At 42.8% G+C, this 14,605-nt stretch overlaps 1 protein-coding gene across 4 annotated transcripts in view; it reads right to left on the bottom strand.

The window, feature by feature from the left end:
* Positions 1-704: 704 nt before the first annotated feature.
* Positions 705-14,605, bottom strand: part of LOC102691633 (vitamin K-dependent protein C-like) — a 14,990-nt gene continuing 1,089 nt past the window's right edge. Inside the window, exons 1-9 of one of the 4 annotated variants that reach the window (XM_069197805.1) lie at positions 13,168-13,219; positions 11,062-11,136; positions 9,528-9,685; positions 8,426-8,450; positions 7,407-7,517; positions 6,716-6,856; positions 5,279-5,406; positions 3,475-3,592; positions 705-1,551 (exon numbers count right to left, since the gene is read on the bottom strand). In XM_069197805.1, coding sequence (XP_069053906.1) covers positions 989-1,551; positions 3,475-3,592; positions 5,279-5,406; positions 6,716-6,856; positions 7,407-7,517; positions 8,426-8,450; positions 9,528-9,685; positions 11,062-11,128 — 1,311 coding nt within the window. In that variant the 5' untranslated portion in view covers positions 11,129-11,136; positions 13,168-13,219 and the 3' untranslated portion in view covers positions 705-988. Of the gene's footprint in view, positions 1,552-3,474; positions 3,593-5,278; positions 5,407-6,715; positions 6,857-7,406; positions 7,518-8,425; positions 8,451-9,527; positions 9,686-11,061; positions 11,137-11,498; positions 11,577-13,091; positions 13,220-14,605 lie in introns of those variants that run through there. The other 3 variants (XM_069197806.1, XM_069197807.1, XM_006637951.3) reach the window with 3 other exon arrangements.

Here is a 14,605-nt window from a genome sequence, read left to right as displayed (position 1 = left end):
CATGTTTGTGTTTGTGTTGGTGTGTACCCTGCAAAGGACTGGTGTCCCATGTGGAGTGTTCCCTTGAGCCTGCTGCTTGCTGGGATAGGCTCTAGCTTTTTTGTCACCCTGAATTGGACAAAGCAGTTAGAAAATTGAAGAACTCTTTATAGGTATATACTGTAAATAAGGACACATAATGGATGCCTTGTAGCTAGGAGCTAATTGGTTAAATCATCATCCTTGCCCAAAATCATCATATGAGGTATAATAAAAAAACATAACTAAAGTTTTGACTGTGTGCCACAATGTGGCAGGTTAAATGTTGCTGTAGCATGGTGGCGCTGTACTTATTTTAGTGAAAGTGGAGCTTAAGCACTCCTTCCTTTGCTCAGTCAAATAGTAGTGGAATGTGAGTTGTGCTGTATATATTCACGGAAACATTCACCTTCTGTTTTTCATATTATTCACACAAACATTTGCACAGCAACACATCTTAATTGAAATACCAGTGGCTAAGCGAAGGGCAGCACCTGGTGACTAGTGGTATTACTTCACAGCTCTTGGGTCCTGGGTTTGATTCCAGATATAAGATGTCTTCTATACGAAACTTGCATTCTCCCTGTGTTATCTTAACCCTTACCAGTGCCTTCCTGATATTGCGCGTATGTACAGGTAAATTCACCAACGACTAGAGAAAAAAGAATAGTCCCTTTGACTCTGTCTGCAGGGATTTGTCATCTTTATTGTTACGAAACCTAATGCATTTGTAAAAAATTTAATTGCCAAACAGGGAATAACCAACATACGACAGCACAAAGCTGCAATCTCAAAGTAAAACATGAAAATAAAATTGAGGACGCTTAAATGAAATTTAAAAAATTATAGTTACAGAATGATTTCAACCTGTCTTAATCCCTCGGGTTTTACAAGGCAAAAAAATCCATTAATTCTCACATAATGTAGCTTCTCAGAGGTAAAACCCCTTCCAGGTGAGAGCACGTCGTCCTCAGGCGGAGCTCCCCTTGGCTCTCTGCACCTGTTGGACCCAGTCCAGGTAATTGGAGACTTTGGTGTAGATGCCCAGCTTGTCTGTGCGTCCGCAGCCCTCCCCCCAGGACACCAGCCCCACCAGAAACCAGGTGCCCTTGTACCTGGTGACCATGGGCCCCCCGCTGTCCCCCTCACAGGCGTCTTTCTTGACGCCCAGCTCCCCGGCGCACAGCATGTTCTCAGTGGGGGACTGGCTCATGACCTCGGCGCACTGGCTGAGGGGAGCCAGGGGGATGTCGATGAAGCGGAGGGCAGAGCTCGACTTGCTGGAGCCTTCCTTCTCCCGGCCCCAGCCGGACACCACCATGCGGGTGCCGTTGAGCAGCAAGACCCTCTCGGCCAGGTCCTTCGGGGGCAGGCAGGCAGGTAGAATGTACCGGGAGTAGGGCACGGGCCTGGACAGCCTCATGAGGGCGATGTCGTTGTCGTATGTAAGGCGATTGTAGTGAGGATGAGTGATGAACTGGGAAATTTCCACTGTGACCTCTGTTTGTTCATCACGATAGCGTTCATAGTCTCCTGTAAAAAGACAATAAGATGACATAAAGGAACTCTACAACTAATGTGCACTAGGCTATAAAGATTAAGAGTGTATTATATAACCTGACCTTGAAATAGTGGAAACAGCTGATGAAATTGCATGATGAATTGATGAAACTGAATAACATTGTTACGATTCGGGTTTGGGCCATAAAATCAACAGCGTTTGCAGTTCACATTTTTTAAGATCATGTCTTAGAAAACCTAAACAATGGGTGAGATTTCAGGCAGGTAAACACAAATGATCAAAAAGGATCCGGTGACCAGATCCTAGCTAAGAAATTTGAATTTTGTTATAGAGATCTTCACTGTTTATTTTATGAGATCCTAAATTTCCTTTATTGTGGAATCTTTAGCTATACATAATCTCTCCTAATTTGCTGATATATCCTTAGAATAAGGCGATTGATTCCCATTCACTTTTGGGTATCCATGTGTTGCAAAGCAGGGGCTGGAAACATGGGTGAATTCCCCAGGAGAGGGGTCATCTCCTTTAGGAGAACCACATTCTTCAGATTCTCATGGGGGAATCACTCAACTGGCTGCACCTGGAGACTCTAGCTCCCTATAAAACCAGTTCCTAGGGCAGCCAGAGGATGTCTTTTCACAAACCCTCATGGTTTAGTAAGAGAGGAGGTCGAGAGGGTTTTTAAACAAATAAGGTTTAAGACTAATTGAATAAAGTTTTTTCTTTTTTTTTTTAAGTTTGGGGCATAGCGAGTGCTCAGTTGAGCCTTTGTGGGTGGGTTTTGTAACAGCCATGGTGGCCAGCACGGTTGGCATGTGCTATTACTTCTGTGTGAGAATGGTGCTGATGGTTTGGAGCAGGTGAATGATTTTATCATGGTTTGACTTTTCAAGGAAAGTGCTACAAACTGAGCTAGGGATCAAGGCATCGGATGTGAACTGTCTGATTGTTGCCTAGGGGACTGAGGTTTGACATCGGTTTCAAGTTGGCAAAGTTCTTGGATTTCTGGGTTGCAAGGATGTTGAAGGGGCACATTGACTTGGCTGTCCAAGATTTGCAACATTAGGGGTGAACCTTTTGAAGGTTCCAGATAATGGATTTTCCATGCTCAAGTCCAGATCCCCTGTATTGCTACACGAGGACAAGAATGTTCGAAGCCACCATACCTGTTCTTTTGCTGATTTTTGTTTTTTTTTTAAGATGGGGACAAGCGTTCTTTTTTTTTTAACCAAAGACAGCCCAAATTGTGCAGGAAGTGTGGTGAACTATTTCATTTTGTAGAAGTGTGTATGAAAGTGGTGTGGTAGATGCAGAGATTACTTGCACATACTGTACTGAGTGTAACCTGTGGATGTGAAGAAATAGATGGGAAATGTAACTAATGGTTTTATCCTATTTTCATGATATTCAACATGTCTTAAATGTAAGGAGTATTTAAGTTTAAGAACAAGATCTATACCATCATACTTGGGTAATTTGACTGTTTGTTGCAAGAGTACGGCCTACCTTTCCAAAGTGGTTACGAAACTAGGGAAGAATTGTGGAAATTTGGCCCATCAATTTGGAGAGGTCTGAATGAACTCCGATCTGATGGGGCAGCAGTTTTAATTGAACATGAAAGGTAATACATGCTAGAAGAGTGTTAATAGTGGATTTGTCTGTTGCGAGGTCTGGAGGTACTGTTAAAACTTCACTTCATATGGATGATGCAAGTTTTTTTTTTGTACTGACTATGAGGAGTTTAAGAAATCTCTGAAGGTACAGTAACAAACCTGTTCTGCTGTGCATCTGGGGGTAGATTTAAATGGGAACAAATGTGAGCTAATGCACTTTAATGACAGTCTTAAAGAGGAAGATATAATTCACTGAAAATAACTTTAAAGTAGCTTTTGTAACTAAGCAATTGGGAGATCATTGCACAGAGCCTGACTTACCCAATCGGACATGATATCTGGATCCCTTCTCCAGGCAGTGGGCAGCAGTGAGGACCCAGGAGTTGTCAATCAGAACTCCCCCGCAGTGGAATTTGCCCTGTGCGTTTATCAGCAGCACCTAGAGGGAGGGATAAAGGGCACAGTACACTACACTCCTGCCTCTAAAGCATTCACTGATGGGTATACACACTGAGAAGGCAACTCATCAGAGCAAAGGCACAATAGAACTGTGTAATGAACATAGATTAAGTCCATCCCTTATGTTAACCAAACCAAACGGCAGCATGAAAACTTATTTCACAGATAAATTATCAGATATCTTCACTGATGTGTTAACTCCTTTTGCAGAGCTCAAAGGATTAAATCTTTCATTCAAAATTATCATTTGGTATTTATTTTCTTTACGTTGCTCTTATGACTTATGTACTTCCCAGCTGTGTACTTAGCTACATCATTGTTGCAGTATGTGCATTAAACTACACATCCAGTTTATACTAGTTGTTTCTTCTACAAATGGCAAGATGCTAGATCAATTCAATAATGTATTTTGCATTTTGTGCAGTTTAAGATTTAGTCATTTTTCAGTCTGTGTGCACCTTTCTACTGTTTGATCTAAAAGCAGAATTCATGACTCTTGTTCTCTGGAAACTTTACTATCATTCCTGCTTGAATTTTAAGAAAATGTAGTTAACTGTATAATACTGCCTGTTCAGCTGTGCACCTGGAAATACTGTACCTCTCAGCCATCTGCCACATTGGTAGTTACCTGGTGCTGCCTATTACAGAATCACAGATGACCGCAGTAGTTCTAGAAACTGACAGATCACACAGCTGTGAGAACACATCAGACAAGGAAGACAGTGCTGGGAGGAAGCTGCCTAAGAGGACTTGTATAGTAGTGTGGGTTTACTGTATGTCCTGGGAAATTGGGAAAACGGAACAACCCTCAGGCTTTAAATCAGTGACGTTATGTGTATTATTAGTACTTTTCTGTTGTATTGCCAGTTGGTTTGTTTAATAAATATCAGGTCATTGGATAACTGAAGGACAGAAGATACAGGTCTGTTTTTGTCACATGTTGAGACAGTTCAGTGACAGCTTGGTGTTATTAGTGGTTCAGTGTGTACTGTTCAATGGATGTGGTTAATCCGGAGCACTATTCAGTGACTGAACTCCTCCCTAAAATGGGGAAATCATCCAAAGAGAATGAAAAGACTAAAAATATTTAAGGGGCTTTTCATTTCTGTTATGGAGTCATTCTCTGGAGTGAACAGTTGAAGTGGGACTTTCCTTAGTTCGGATGACTAGAGCTGTGCTGCACATAGAACAGCGCATGTTTAAATAAATACACCTGTGTAGAAACAGTTTAATTCCAAGCTGAACCACAGAAATGAAGAAATGGCTCTTCAGGTGTGAATTACTTTCCCATTGTCTGTTCTTTCTAGTTTTCAGAATGAACCTGTATTTGTTCCTTTGCAGCCAGCACACACTGACGCAGCTCCAAGCTCAAACCACTATACTGTATACTGTATGTGCAGGCCTGTCATCACCATCCAACATCACTGTGGTTAATAACTTAATTAGTGCATTAATTAAGTAATTAATTACTGTTATTAATTAATTATTAAGTCCTTACTGGTCTCGAGTTAATAATACAACATGTGGAATCAGCCATGTACATATCATATTTGTGGATGTAGAAGTGTTCTTTCTCTGCATGCTCACATACAGATCTCAAGATAAAGGTCTCAGAGATTTGTTACTAAACCACACTTCTGGTCAACTGATTTCCAAGAGCTGGTACCTGCCAGGGGCTGTGGCCCTTCTTCCCCTTCTCCCCTCCCACCACATAGGGCTTGAGGCCTGTCAGAAGCCTGTAGCCCCTTATGGCTGGGGTCTTGTCCACTGCGATCTTCCCACAGGCGAAGGGCACTGCAGGGAGACAACATACACTGCAGACATGCTGGGGACAAACACACCAAGGAGAGCAAAGACTTATGGAAGGCAGTTAGGTCATAAAGTGGGGAAAATGTACATTTAAAGCAGTTTGGTGTGACTACATACACACTCTGGGGGATGTTCAGTAGTGTTGGACTGTGCTATTGGCACTGTACCAACCTAGCGCTCAGCATGTGTTGGCTAAGACTAAACCTTGAATTCTTCATTGCTATTTTTTCTATGCGATTTTGAAAATGACAGTACTTAAACATTTTAGAACTAAGTAGTCTGGTGTAATATTTTATTCCCCCTAAAAACTTTCTTGAGACAAAACAACCAGGTATTGGGGCTCCTGGGCCTGCAAAAAGCTGCAGTTTTCTATTAAACAATTAATAATAATAATAATAATAATTGCTTACACTTATATAGCGCTTTTCTGGACACTCCACTCAAAGCGCTTTACAGGTAATGGGGTCTCCCCTCCACCACCACCAATGTGCAGCATCCACCTGGATGATGCGACGGCAGCCATAGTGCGCCAGAACGCTCACCACACATCAGCTATTAGTGGGGAGGAGAGCAGAGAGTAATGAAGCCAATTCATAGATGGGGATTATTAGGAGGCCATGATTGGTTAAGGCCAATGGGAAATTTGGCCAGGACGCCGGGGTTACACCCCTACTCTTTTCGAGAAACACCCTGGGATTTTTAATGACCACAGAGAGTCAGGACCTCGGTTTTTCGTCTCATCCGAAGGACGGCACCTGTTTACAGTATAGTGTCCCCATCACTATACTGGGGCATTAGGACCCACATGGACCACAGGGTGAGCGCCCCCTGCTGGCCCCACTAACACCTCTTCCAGCAGCAACCTTAGTTTTTCCCAGGAGGTCTCCCATCCAGGTACTGACCAGGCTCACACCTGCTTAGCTTCAGTGGGTTGCCAGTTGTGAGTTGCAGGGTGATATGGCTACTGGAACAATTGATTTTCTTTCGAGTGTTACAGTGCTGCAGGGAGCTCACAGGCAAAAAAGGCCTTTTTTTGAGTTGAGCTTCCAAGTTTCTGTTGTTTTCTGAGTAAAACACTACATGGGTTCAAAATGTACGTTTAAAAACAAGTAAATGTTGTACACAATTATCTTTCAATGACTTGCTGTGGTAAGGAATGGGCAACTGTTATTTTGACAATCCTATCACCAGGCTATGAGCTCTTGTCTAAGGACTGATCTGTCTGTCAGTGCTGCTTTCGTTCTGGATGACAGGGTCCTCAGGCACAGGCAGACGGAGGAGGAGGGAGCCCTACCTGAGGGCTGGCAGCTCCTGCCGTCATCGGCCAGGGTGTACCCCAGCAGACACCCGCACCTGCGGCTCGTCCCGTTCCCACTCTCCTGGCAGGAGTGATCACAGCCGCCGTTGTCCTCCGAGCAGCTAGTGGCAAACACCGCTGAACACAGCACAGGCATGGCTGTTACTTACAACACTTTGAGACTGAACCAACACCTGGACACTTGATGTAGCCCACTGAAAGGACTGAGAGGTCCTTTTCAGTGGGCTACATAGCTTCCGATGGGAAATGTTCAGTTCCGTGTGACATGAGTCATTCCAACCACCAAGATGTACTTGTTCAGATCTGATACTGACGCTTCTGGATAACACCAACATCAGTTCTGAAAAGACACTTAAGCTAACTAAAATGAAACTAAAGGGGGAAGTGTGTTCAAATGGGACACTAATGCATCTCCACATGCCAACATAAGTGGTGCACAACACAGATGTACTTCTCTGCACATTCATGTAAAGAATAGTATTTCTTAGAGAGGGTATTCTGTTACCTTGCATACCACACAAACAACGTAGAAGTGTGCAGTCCTCTTCATTACACACCAATTGGAGAGACTCAAAAGATCTAATGATGAGTCCGATAGACAAAGGGATGAATGTGCTGATCAGGTAAGGAGAGCAGAGGGGAGTGAAAGACCCAGCTCCAAACTTACAGAAGTTACAGTGTCTCCCTTCAAAGCCAGGATGGCAGAGGCAGGTGTAGGAGCCGACCTGGTCGATACAGGTGCCGTTGACACAGTTGTTGGGAACGCACTGGTCTCCGTCTGAAAGGAAGTACGGACAGGCCAGCCAGTTACCTAACATCTACTCTCACAATCTGTTAGAATAAAACTGAACGTTTGTTTTAACCATACAAACCTAATACGTTTGTTTTGAACCCTTTTAGTTACAACAGAGCGGACCTGAAACAAGTAATCCTCATGGGTACTAAGTCAACCCAACGGTTTTCCTCAGAAACCACAGCCTGACAGCAATGCACCATTGATCAAGCCCTGGAGCTTCACTTGGTGCCCTTCCTACAGGACATCACGTCCTCACACTGCTCTAGTACTGCCCTTGTGAGGTGGGAGTGTGACAGCTGTGCACAGATCCCCTGCTTTCCAGAGTTGAGCCTCATTGTACAGTTGTGGGATGAACTGGGATGACATGGTATTCGGGTATATGCTTGCCCAGGCTGTATGAGAGGACTGGGACAGAATCCCTCAACTGCTATCAAGTGGCCACACACATCCTCCGAGCCTGTGAGGCTTACAGTGGACACCCTGTTAATGACAAATGTTAGTCAGTGTAATTAATTTAGACATACAGTATGTAATGTCTAGTCAATAAAATGTTTGCACACATGCCACAAAGGAGAATTTGTCATTTTTATGATAACTTGTGAATGTGATGATTCTATAAATGAGAAGTTGCTTTTGATATTCAGTATGTGTTATGCATATATTGATACAGTATGTGCATCTGTTGATTTATCAGTTTCACAAATCCATTGAAGCCCTTTTTAAAATGCATGGGTAAGTTAAAGAAAATGGGATGCTTGCATTCCCTGAGCACTCATCAGTGAAAGACAAGCTTAAAATGTTCTCACTTGCCCAGAGCTATACTCCTTATCCTCCAGTGTGGTTTTCAACTCAGGCACACAAATTTACACTTTAACATATGAAAATCTTACCCACATATTTCATCCAAAATTTTAGCTGCAAAAGAAGAGAAGATGGACAAAAATCAAATTATGTTTTCCATCATATGTCATCAAGAGCAGGAATGTGACAAGATTTTCTGGCCAAAGGCTTAACAGAATGAACTCCAATAATTCAGACTAAGATCTTTGATTCTGTATTCCAGCTTCTATTTGTGGTTCCCAAACCTGCTTCTGGAGCAACGGCTTGGTTTCTGCTGGTTTTCACCCCAGCTGAGCTCACCATGTTCAGGGCCAATTGATGACTTAATTGATCTATTTACTTGTTTAATGTTTATTTAACTTGTTTCCACAGTCAGTCCTGAGTATGAAAAATGTTGTCTTTCAAGGGCATTGCTTTCAAAAATGTCAACACACAGAGCTCTCCACAGCCTCTCCCCAACTTTCTTGCTGTTCTTTATCCATCCATTTTCTAACTGCTTCTTCCAATTGAGGGTCACAGGAGAAGCTGAAGCCTATTCTGGCAATATGAGAAAGGCAGTGTTTTTGCTGTCATTTCTGACCAAACTAGCTGACTTGCTAGTTTAACGTTACTTCATTGCCAATACATTGATGGATTACTACTAGAGGCCCAACTGGTTGCAGTTCTGGAACTCAAAAATAGGTGCAGGGTTCATTCCAATTAAAAATCCCAATTCTTAGTGAAATCCTACCTTTTAAGAGCTGAGAACAAATTTACTAATACAGTTGCTGCTGACAGAAAACTGGAATTAATGAGCCCGTGATTAAGAATTCAACTGGTGCAAAAATACACAGAAGATAGTTATTTTCCTGTACCTGACTTGGGAACCAATGGCCTGTACTCTAGTAGTGAATTAGTACTTGTTGACCTGAAACTGTATTGTGTAGAATTTTGGATGTCAGTGAGCAATTAATGTACAGTATACCATGTGTGATATATGCTGTACAATTTAAGCAATAGCAATTTCATGTGATAGTGACTCCCAGATTAGGAAGATTTCTTCCCAGTTTATTGAAACAGCGCACAAGATGCCAGGACAGCAAGGAGCAGCTCCTCAGCTTATTGACAGGTGGTGTTGTACCACCATGCAGAGGAATAGGCAGCATTACTCACAGTGGCGTCGTCTGCCTCGAAGATCTCACGGGCCTCCTCATAGTCACACGTCTCCTCCATGCACTCCCGTTCCAGATTGCCAGGCTTGATCTCCTCCAGGAAGCTGTTGGCTCGTTTCTGACGCAGGATCATGTGCGCCTGCTGGCTGCTGTAAAACACTGGGATAGAGGGAGCCGGTCATCAGGCTGAAGAGATGCATCATGTGCTGACCCAAGACCCAGCTTGACTGACCTGCTGTTTTTTAAAAACAATGGGGGTCACTAATTAGGGGTCTTCTGATTGCTTCATCCAGAAAAAGAGCTTGTACTCTACTGTCAGATAAGCAAGGCTAGGCCTGATCAGTGCTGGGATGGGAGACATGTAAAACACTATGTGGGTGGGTGTAGCAGACCATCAATACAAAAAGTTGTAATTACAGTTGACTTCCCACTAGAGGGCACTACGTGATCTCTAATCTTTCTAAATAGTCTCACATTGGTTGTTTAGATTAGCATTGTTTAATGTAATCATAATGTTTAGATTAGCGTTGAAGACTGTATTGGCACATTCTCACATGGGTGTAATTAAGGTGTTTAAGGTCAGGTGTTTGGTATCTAAGGGGCATGCATGGAGCTATTGGGATCACAATTTTTTGAGTAATTATTTATTTTTTGGTTTATCCTAAAAAGCTGTAAACCACACCCTCTAGTAGCTTATTTTGTGAAGTAAGTGTAATTACTTTGGAATTTTCTCAAGCAAGTTGGATTGAGTTATCCTGATAACTGACTGCAGGCTTTCTGTGATTTCAAAACCGCAAACTCTGGTTTCAGTTGTCTGGTTAAAGCAAATCAGGTTTAAGAAACCGGACTAGTTCTCAAGTATTTAGGTAGGCAGGAGGATTCAGTATCGTGTCAGCAAAACCACAGCAAAAGAAAGTGTATCTTATTTCAGTGACCACGAATTACAGCTCCCTACATTGTGGTAACAGAAACTCTATGTTATGAACTTCTTAAATCTAGGAAATGGCCAGTGAAGGCACACACAATAAAAAAGGTCTTTTGATAGAAATGGTATGGAAGTTTATACAGATCCCTGTCAGCATCCTGCCTGTGTCACAACAGCTGGAAGACACAGAGCCCACTCATAGCAATGACTTTGTAAACATGCAGTACACACGCCACATCGCAGTAACATTGTTGGCCAAACACAGCTTCAGAACCACATAGAGCAAACACCACTCACACACAGAGACATCAATATGCGCAGAGCTGTTAACACTGCAAACACAAGGAACTTGGCATTTACAGATGACCCATACACAATTCTCCTGTGTTGAATTATATATCAACAAATGGCACCAATGGCATCCTCTAGCTTCTAACCCTTTTCATATTCTTCGTATTGCTTAGTTGCCCTTCAAACTCCAGCCTGGACCTCCCCTCAGTCCCATCATCACTCCTCCCTTTAAAACTTTCAGTCCCAAGCTTAGCTGCCAAAAAACAAGGAACTTGGCAAAGTCTTTGTTTTTCCACGGTGAAGCTCCTGGCAAACTCACCCGAAGTGCCAGAAACTGCACTCAGGCAGCCGTGAGAGAGAAGAGTGAGCAGCAGCAGCAGCATCATTGTGCCTTCTAGAGAGGAGAGAAAACAGCAGGTCAGGAGCTCAGCTCAGCCTTACTCATAGTTACACTGAACCAGACCCGGCGCCACGGTGGGAACTGAACTGTCCCGCCCCCTCAGTTTTGGACAAAAGGATTTTTAACACTATCGTTTACTTAACTTGCGCCCCCAAAAATAGTTGTACTTTGTCAACGGTCAGATAACTACACCAACCCCGAATTCCCGGTTACTACATCGGACTGATGTGCAGGAGGGCTATCCGTCTAGGAACGACACATATTACATAGCGTCTGCGTTATTGGGTGTCAACATTATTTCGATCTTGTTTGCTCAGGTGGACCGACTCCTTGCAGTTGTTTATCCTTATACTTACAATCGTTAAATAACTAGGACTGTAGTTATAGACGTTTGTGCTTCCTGTTGGGTTTACAACTATTTTTTAACGATTCAGAACCTCGTTACCGTCGAAGTAGCTGCAAAAATGAATGCATACGGTATTTTGTCGCTCCAGGCAATAATCGCGAGAGTGCTGATGAACGTGAAACTGTACTTCATTGCTAAATACCAGATTGCTCGTCGTTATCTTCTATCATGAAGCACTAAGCAATGGCATGGTTGCGAGATATCACTTGGGTAGTTGCAAAGGCTCCGTTTCAACCGAAATATCACCGCCCTACAGATTTGTTCCCTAGCGCCGGCCCTGCCCTGAATTAACACACCGCGAAACACGGCTGGAGAAAAGCACTGCTTGGGATTCATCCTCTGCCTTAATAAGAGCTATAGAATTTGAGCTGTGTGGAAGGGCTCATTCTAAATTTGATCTTTGCACACTGAACAGTGAGACAGACACCTGTTGTGTGGAAAGTTCACAGAGAAAGTATGGAATTATTTGGAAACAATGAGAGGAAAGGCTAACCATTGTCAATAAAAACCTTTAGGAAATCTTTGCGTGAGTTCCAATTCTCATGCAATGATCTCTCCTAAACATGACATTTATGGTAACTCCAGAGACTGACCTGCACTCAGATTATAAATATAGGAATGCAAAGCATTACAGGAAGGTGGACTTTATGTGTGTCTTTTACCAGAAAATTACCTTATTCGCAACAAATTAAAACCTAGTTCAAACCTTCGCTGAACTACACTGTGATGCCTTGCAACCCGGCAGAACTTTCATCCCTGCTGAGATGTGGGGCAGTGAGAGCAGCTGTGGAAAAGCACAGGAGTGTCTTTCCAACCCCTTTTGGCCAGGATTAATTCAGGAGACTACAAATGGTGATATTGGAATATCACTGTTGTCCACAGATGAGGTTTTGTGCTTGTCCAGCCTCGTGATGCCTGCTGATGTGGGCCACCGCCAGATTCTGAGCTGAAGTGCATTTTGAAACTCTTGCAACAAACAAATACTGTTACTTTTAAAGTCACTTGGCCAATTCAAATGGCCTTTAAAACTGTGCACCATGGAGCACTGGAGTGTGGATCATACTGTATAGAAACTGCACCACAGAGAATAGTTCCGCAGACAATGACTGCAGAAACCACAGGGTGAGATGCTGGCTTAATGTTACCCACAGTATTGTGTTTCCACAATAGCCCGTTAACATGACACACTGCTGCACCATCCAGATCAGTATTCAGTGTTGCTGACTGAAGAAAATGTTGTCTTTGGGGACAAACAGTTACATTTCTCCACAGTACACACGTAGTTTTCATAACAAACACATCTTTGAACTGGCTGCTGGCTATACATGTGTTTTTTTTACCTACTGTGCATGGAAAAAAATCACTATCCCTCTTAAATTCAAATTTAAGGGTATGAGAATACCCAAAATCTTACAGGAAGTGGACAGATCGGCAAAACAGCAAACAACAGTGCAAACGCTGTCGTCTCTCTCAGCTCAGTGTGGCAAGCAAGGTTGAGGAGATCGTGGAGATTTGAAACATGCAGAGTGAAAGAGAATCTTACCAGCCTGACCTCTTTAAGCCCGCCTACAAAAAATAGCCAAGGAAAAAGATTTAAAAGACGGAAAAATGTAACTCACCCCTATATTTGTTTCTTAAACTCCAAGTGGAGGGTTTTCCATTTGTGTAATAAGTTAGTGATTAACCGCCTTTTAAATATTGACACAGAGAGAAATTCTGGTCACAAGTGCTGAAAAAATCTCTGTAATGCAGAATAGCTTAACGTGAGATGCCTTGTTCTGGGACAGACTGGTTGAACATGGTACTGATGGAATCAAGAGTTATGAATGTGTTCTTGTTGTTAGTAGCATTAGTATTGATGAGGTGTAGCCTCAGTAGAATATCCTTGTGATATATGCACTATAAACAGTATACAGATATTCACAAGCAAATGGTGGCACAGTGGTTAGCATGACTGCTTCGCAGCGCTAGAACTCTTGGTTTAGTTCTGGACCTGGGGGGCAATCTGTGTGGAGTTTGTATGTTCTCCCTGTGTTTGCATGGGTTTCCTCCAGGTGCTCTGGTTTCCTCCCACAGTCCAAAGACATACTGGCAGATTAATTGGCTTCTGGGGAAACTGGCCCTGGTGTGAGTCTGTCTGCTCTGTGAGAAACTGGCATCCGGTGTACCCCACATTGCACTGAAAGCTTGCTGGCTCCCCTGTGACCCAGAATTGGATGAAGCAATTACAAATGGTTGCATAATTATACAAATCATTTTATTAGCACCTTAAATATTAAAGTTTATTCATTTTAGAGACAATTGAATTTTTATAGCTATCTGAAGCCCAAAGATCTTCCAGCTATTTCCTTATGCCTGTTGAAGTTGATGCTCTGGTTTCTTTCAAGAAATAGCTGGATGAGATCTTCCAGTCAGGACAGGAGATATGTCTTTATACAGAGATGTGTGGGAGCATGGAACAAGATGTCAGACCTTCCAGAAGCTGCGTTTCAGATGCCTGCTTTAAATGATCAGAAATAAATGGTACTCTGATCAGTCTTTTGGTACTTTCTTTCACTTATTAAGTACCTCGTAGATTTAGTTATTAAATGTTTTTGATTCTATATTTTAATTGCTGAAAAACTTTATTCAAACTTGCTGTCTGGCAGTGTGACGGTACATCTGACTGCCTCCCAGCTTCAGAGTCTTGTGTTTGATTCTGGATCAGTGATCCTTCCGTGCTGAGCTTGCATGTTTGCACTCTGTTCTGCATGTTTTGATTAAACCAATATGGGTTTTCTCCAGGTGGTCTGGTTTATGCTGGCAGGCTGGATTGTGTACTCCCTGTTGCCTTGTAATCAGCTAGTGTCCCTTGGGTCTGGGTCAGATGTAGGCTTGCCATGACCCCTGACATAATAATAGCTTTACTGATGGAGCGGTTTGAAAAAGGAAAGGTGTCTGTATCAGTCCTTCCACAGCAGGCTTGTGTCCAGAGACATTTTCTAGTTCTGAAAAGGAAAATAAAGATTGTCCTATGTTGTTAAGAAAGAGCCATGTCTGGCGAATGTAGGAATTTAC

Source organism: Lepisosteus oculatus, chromosome 13 (genome assembly GCF_040954835.1).
Source record: "Lepisosteus oculatus isolate fLepOcu1 chromosome 13, fLepOcu1.hap2, whole genome shotgun sequence".
In the NCBI taxonomy this organism is placed as follows: domain Eukaryota; kingdom Metazoa; phylum Chordata; class Actinopteri; order Semionotiformes; family Lepisosteidae; genus Lepisosteus; species Lepisosteus oculatus.
The sequence above is the reverse complement of the archived record's forward strand: the minus strand, read 5'-3'. Positions and strand labels throughout refer to the sequence as shown.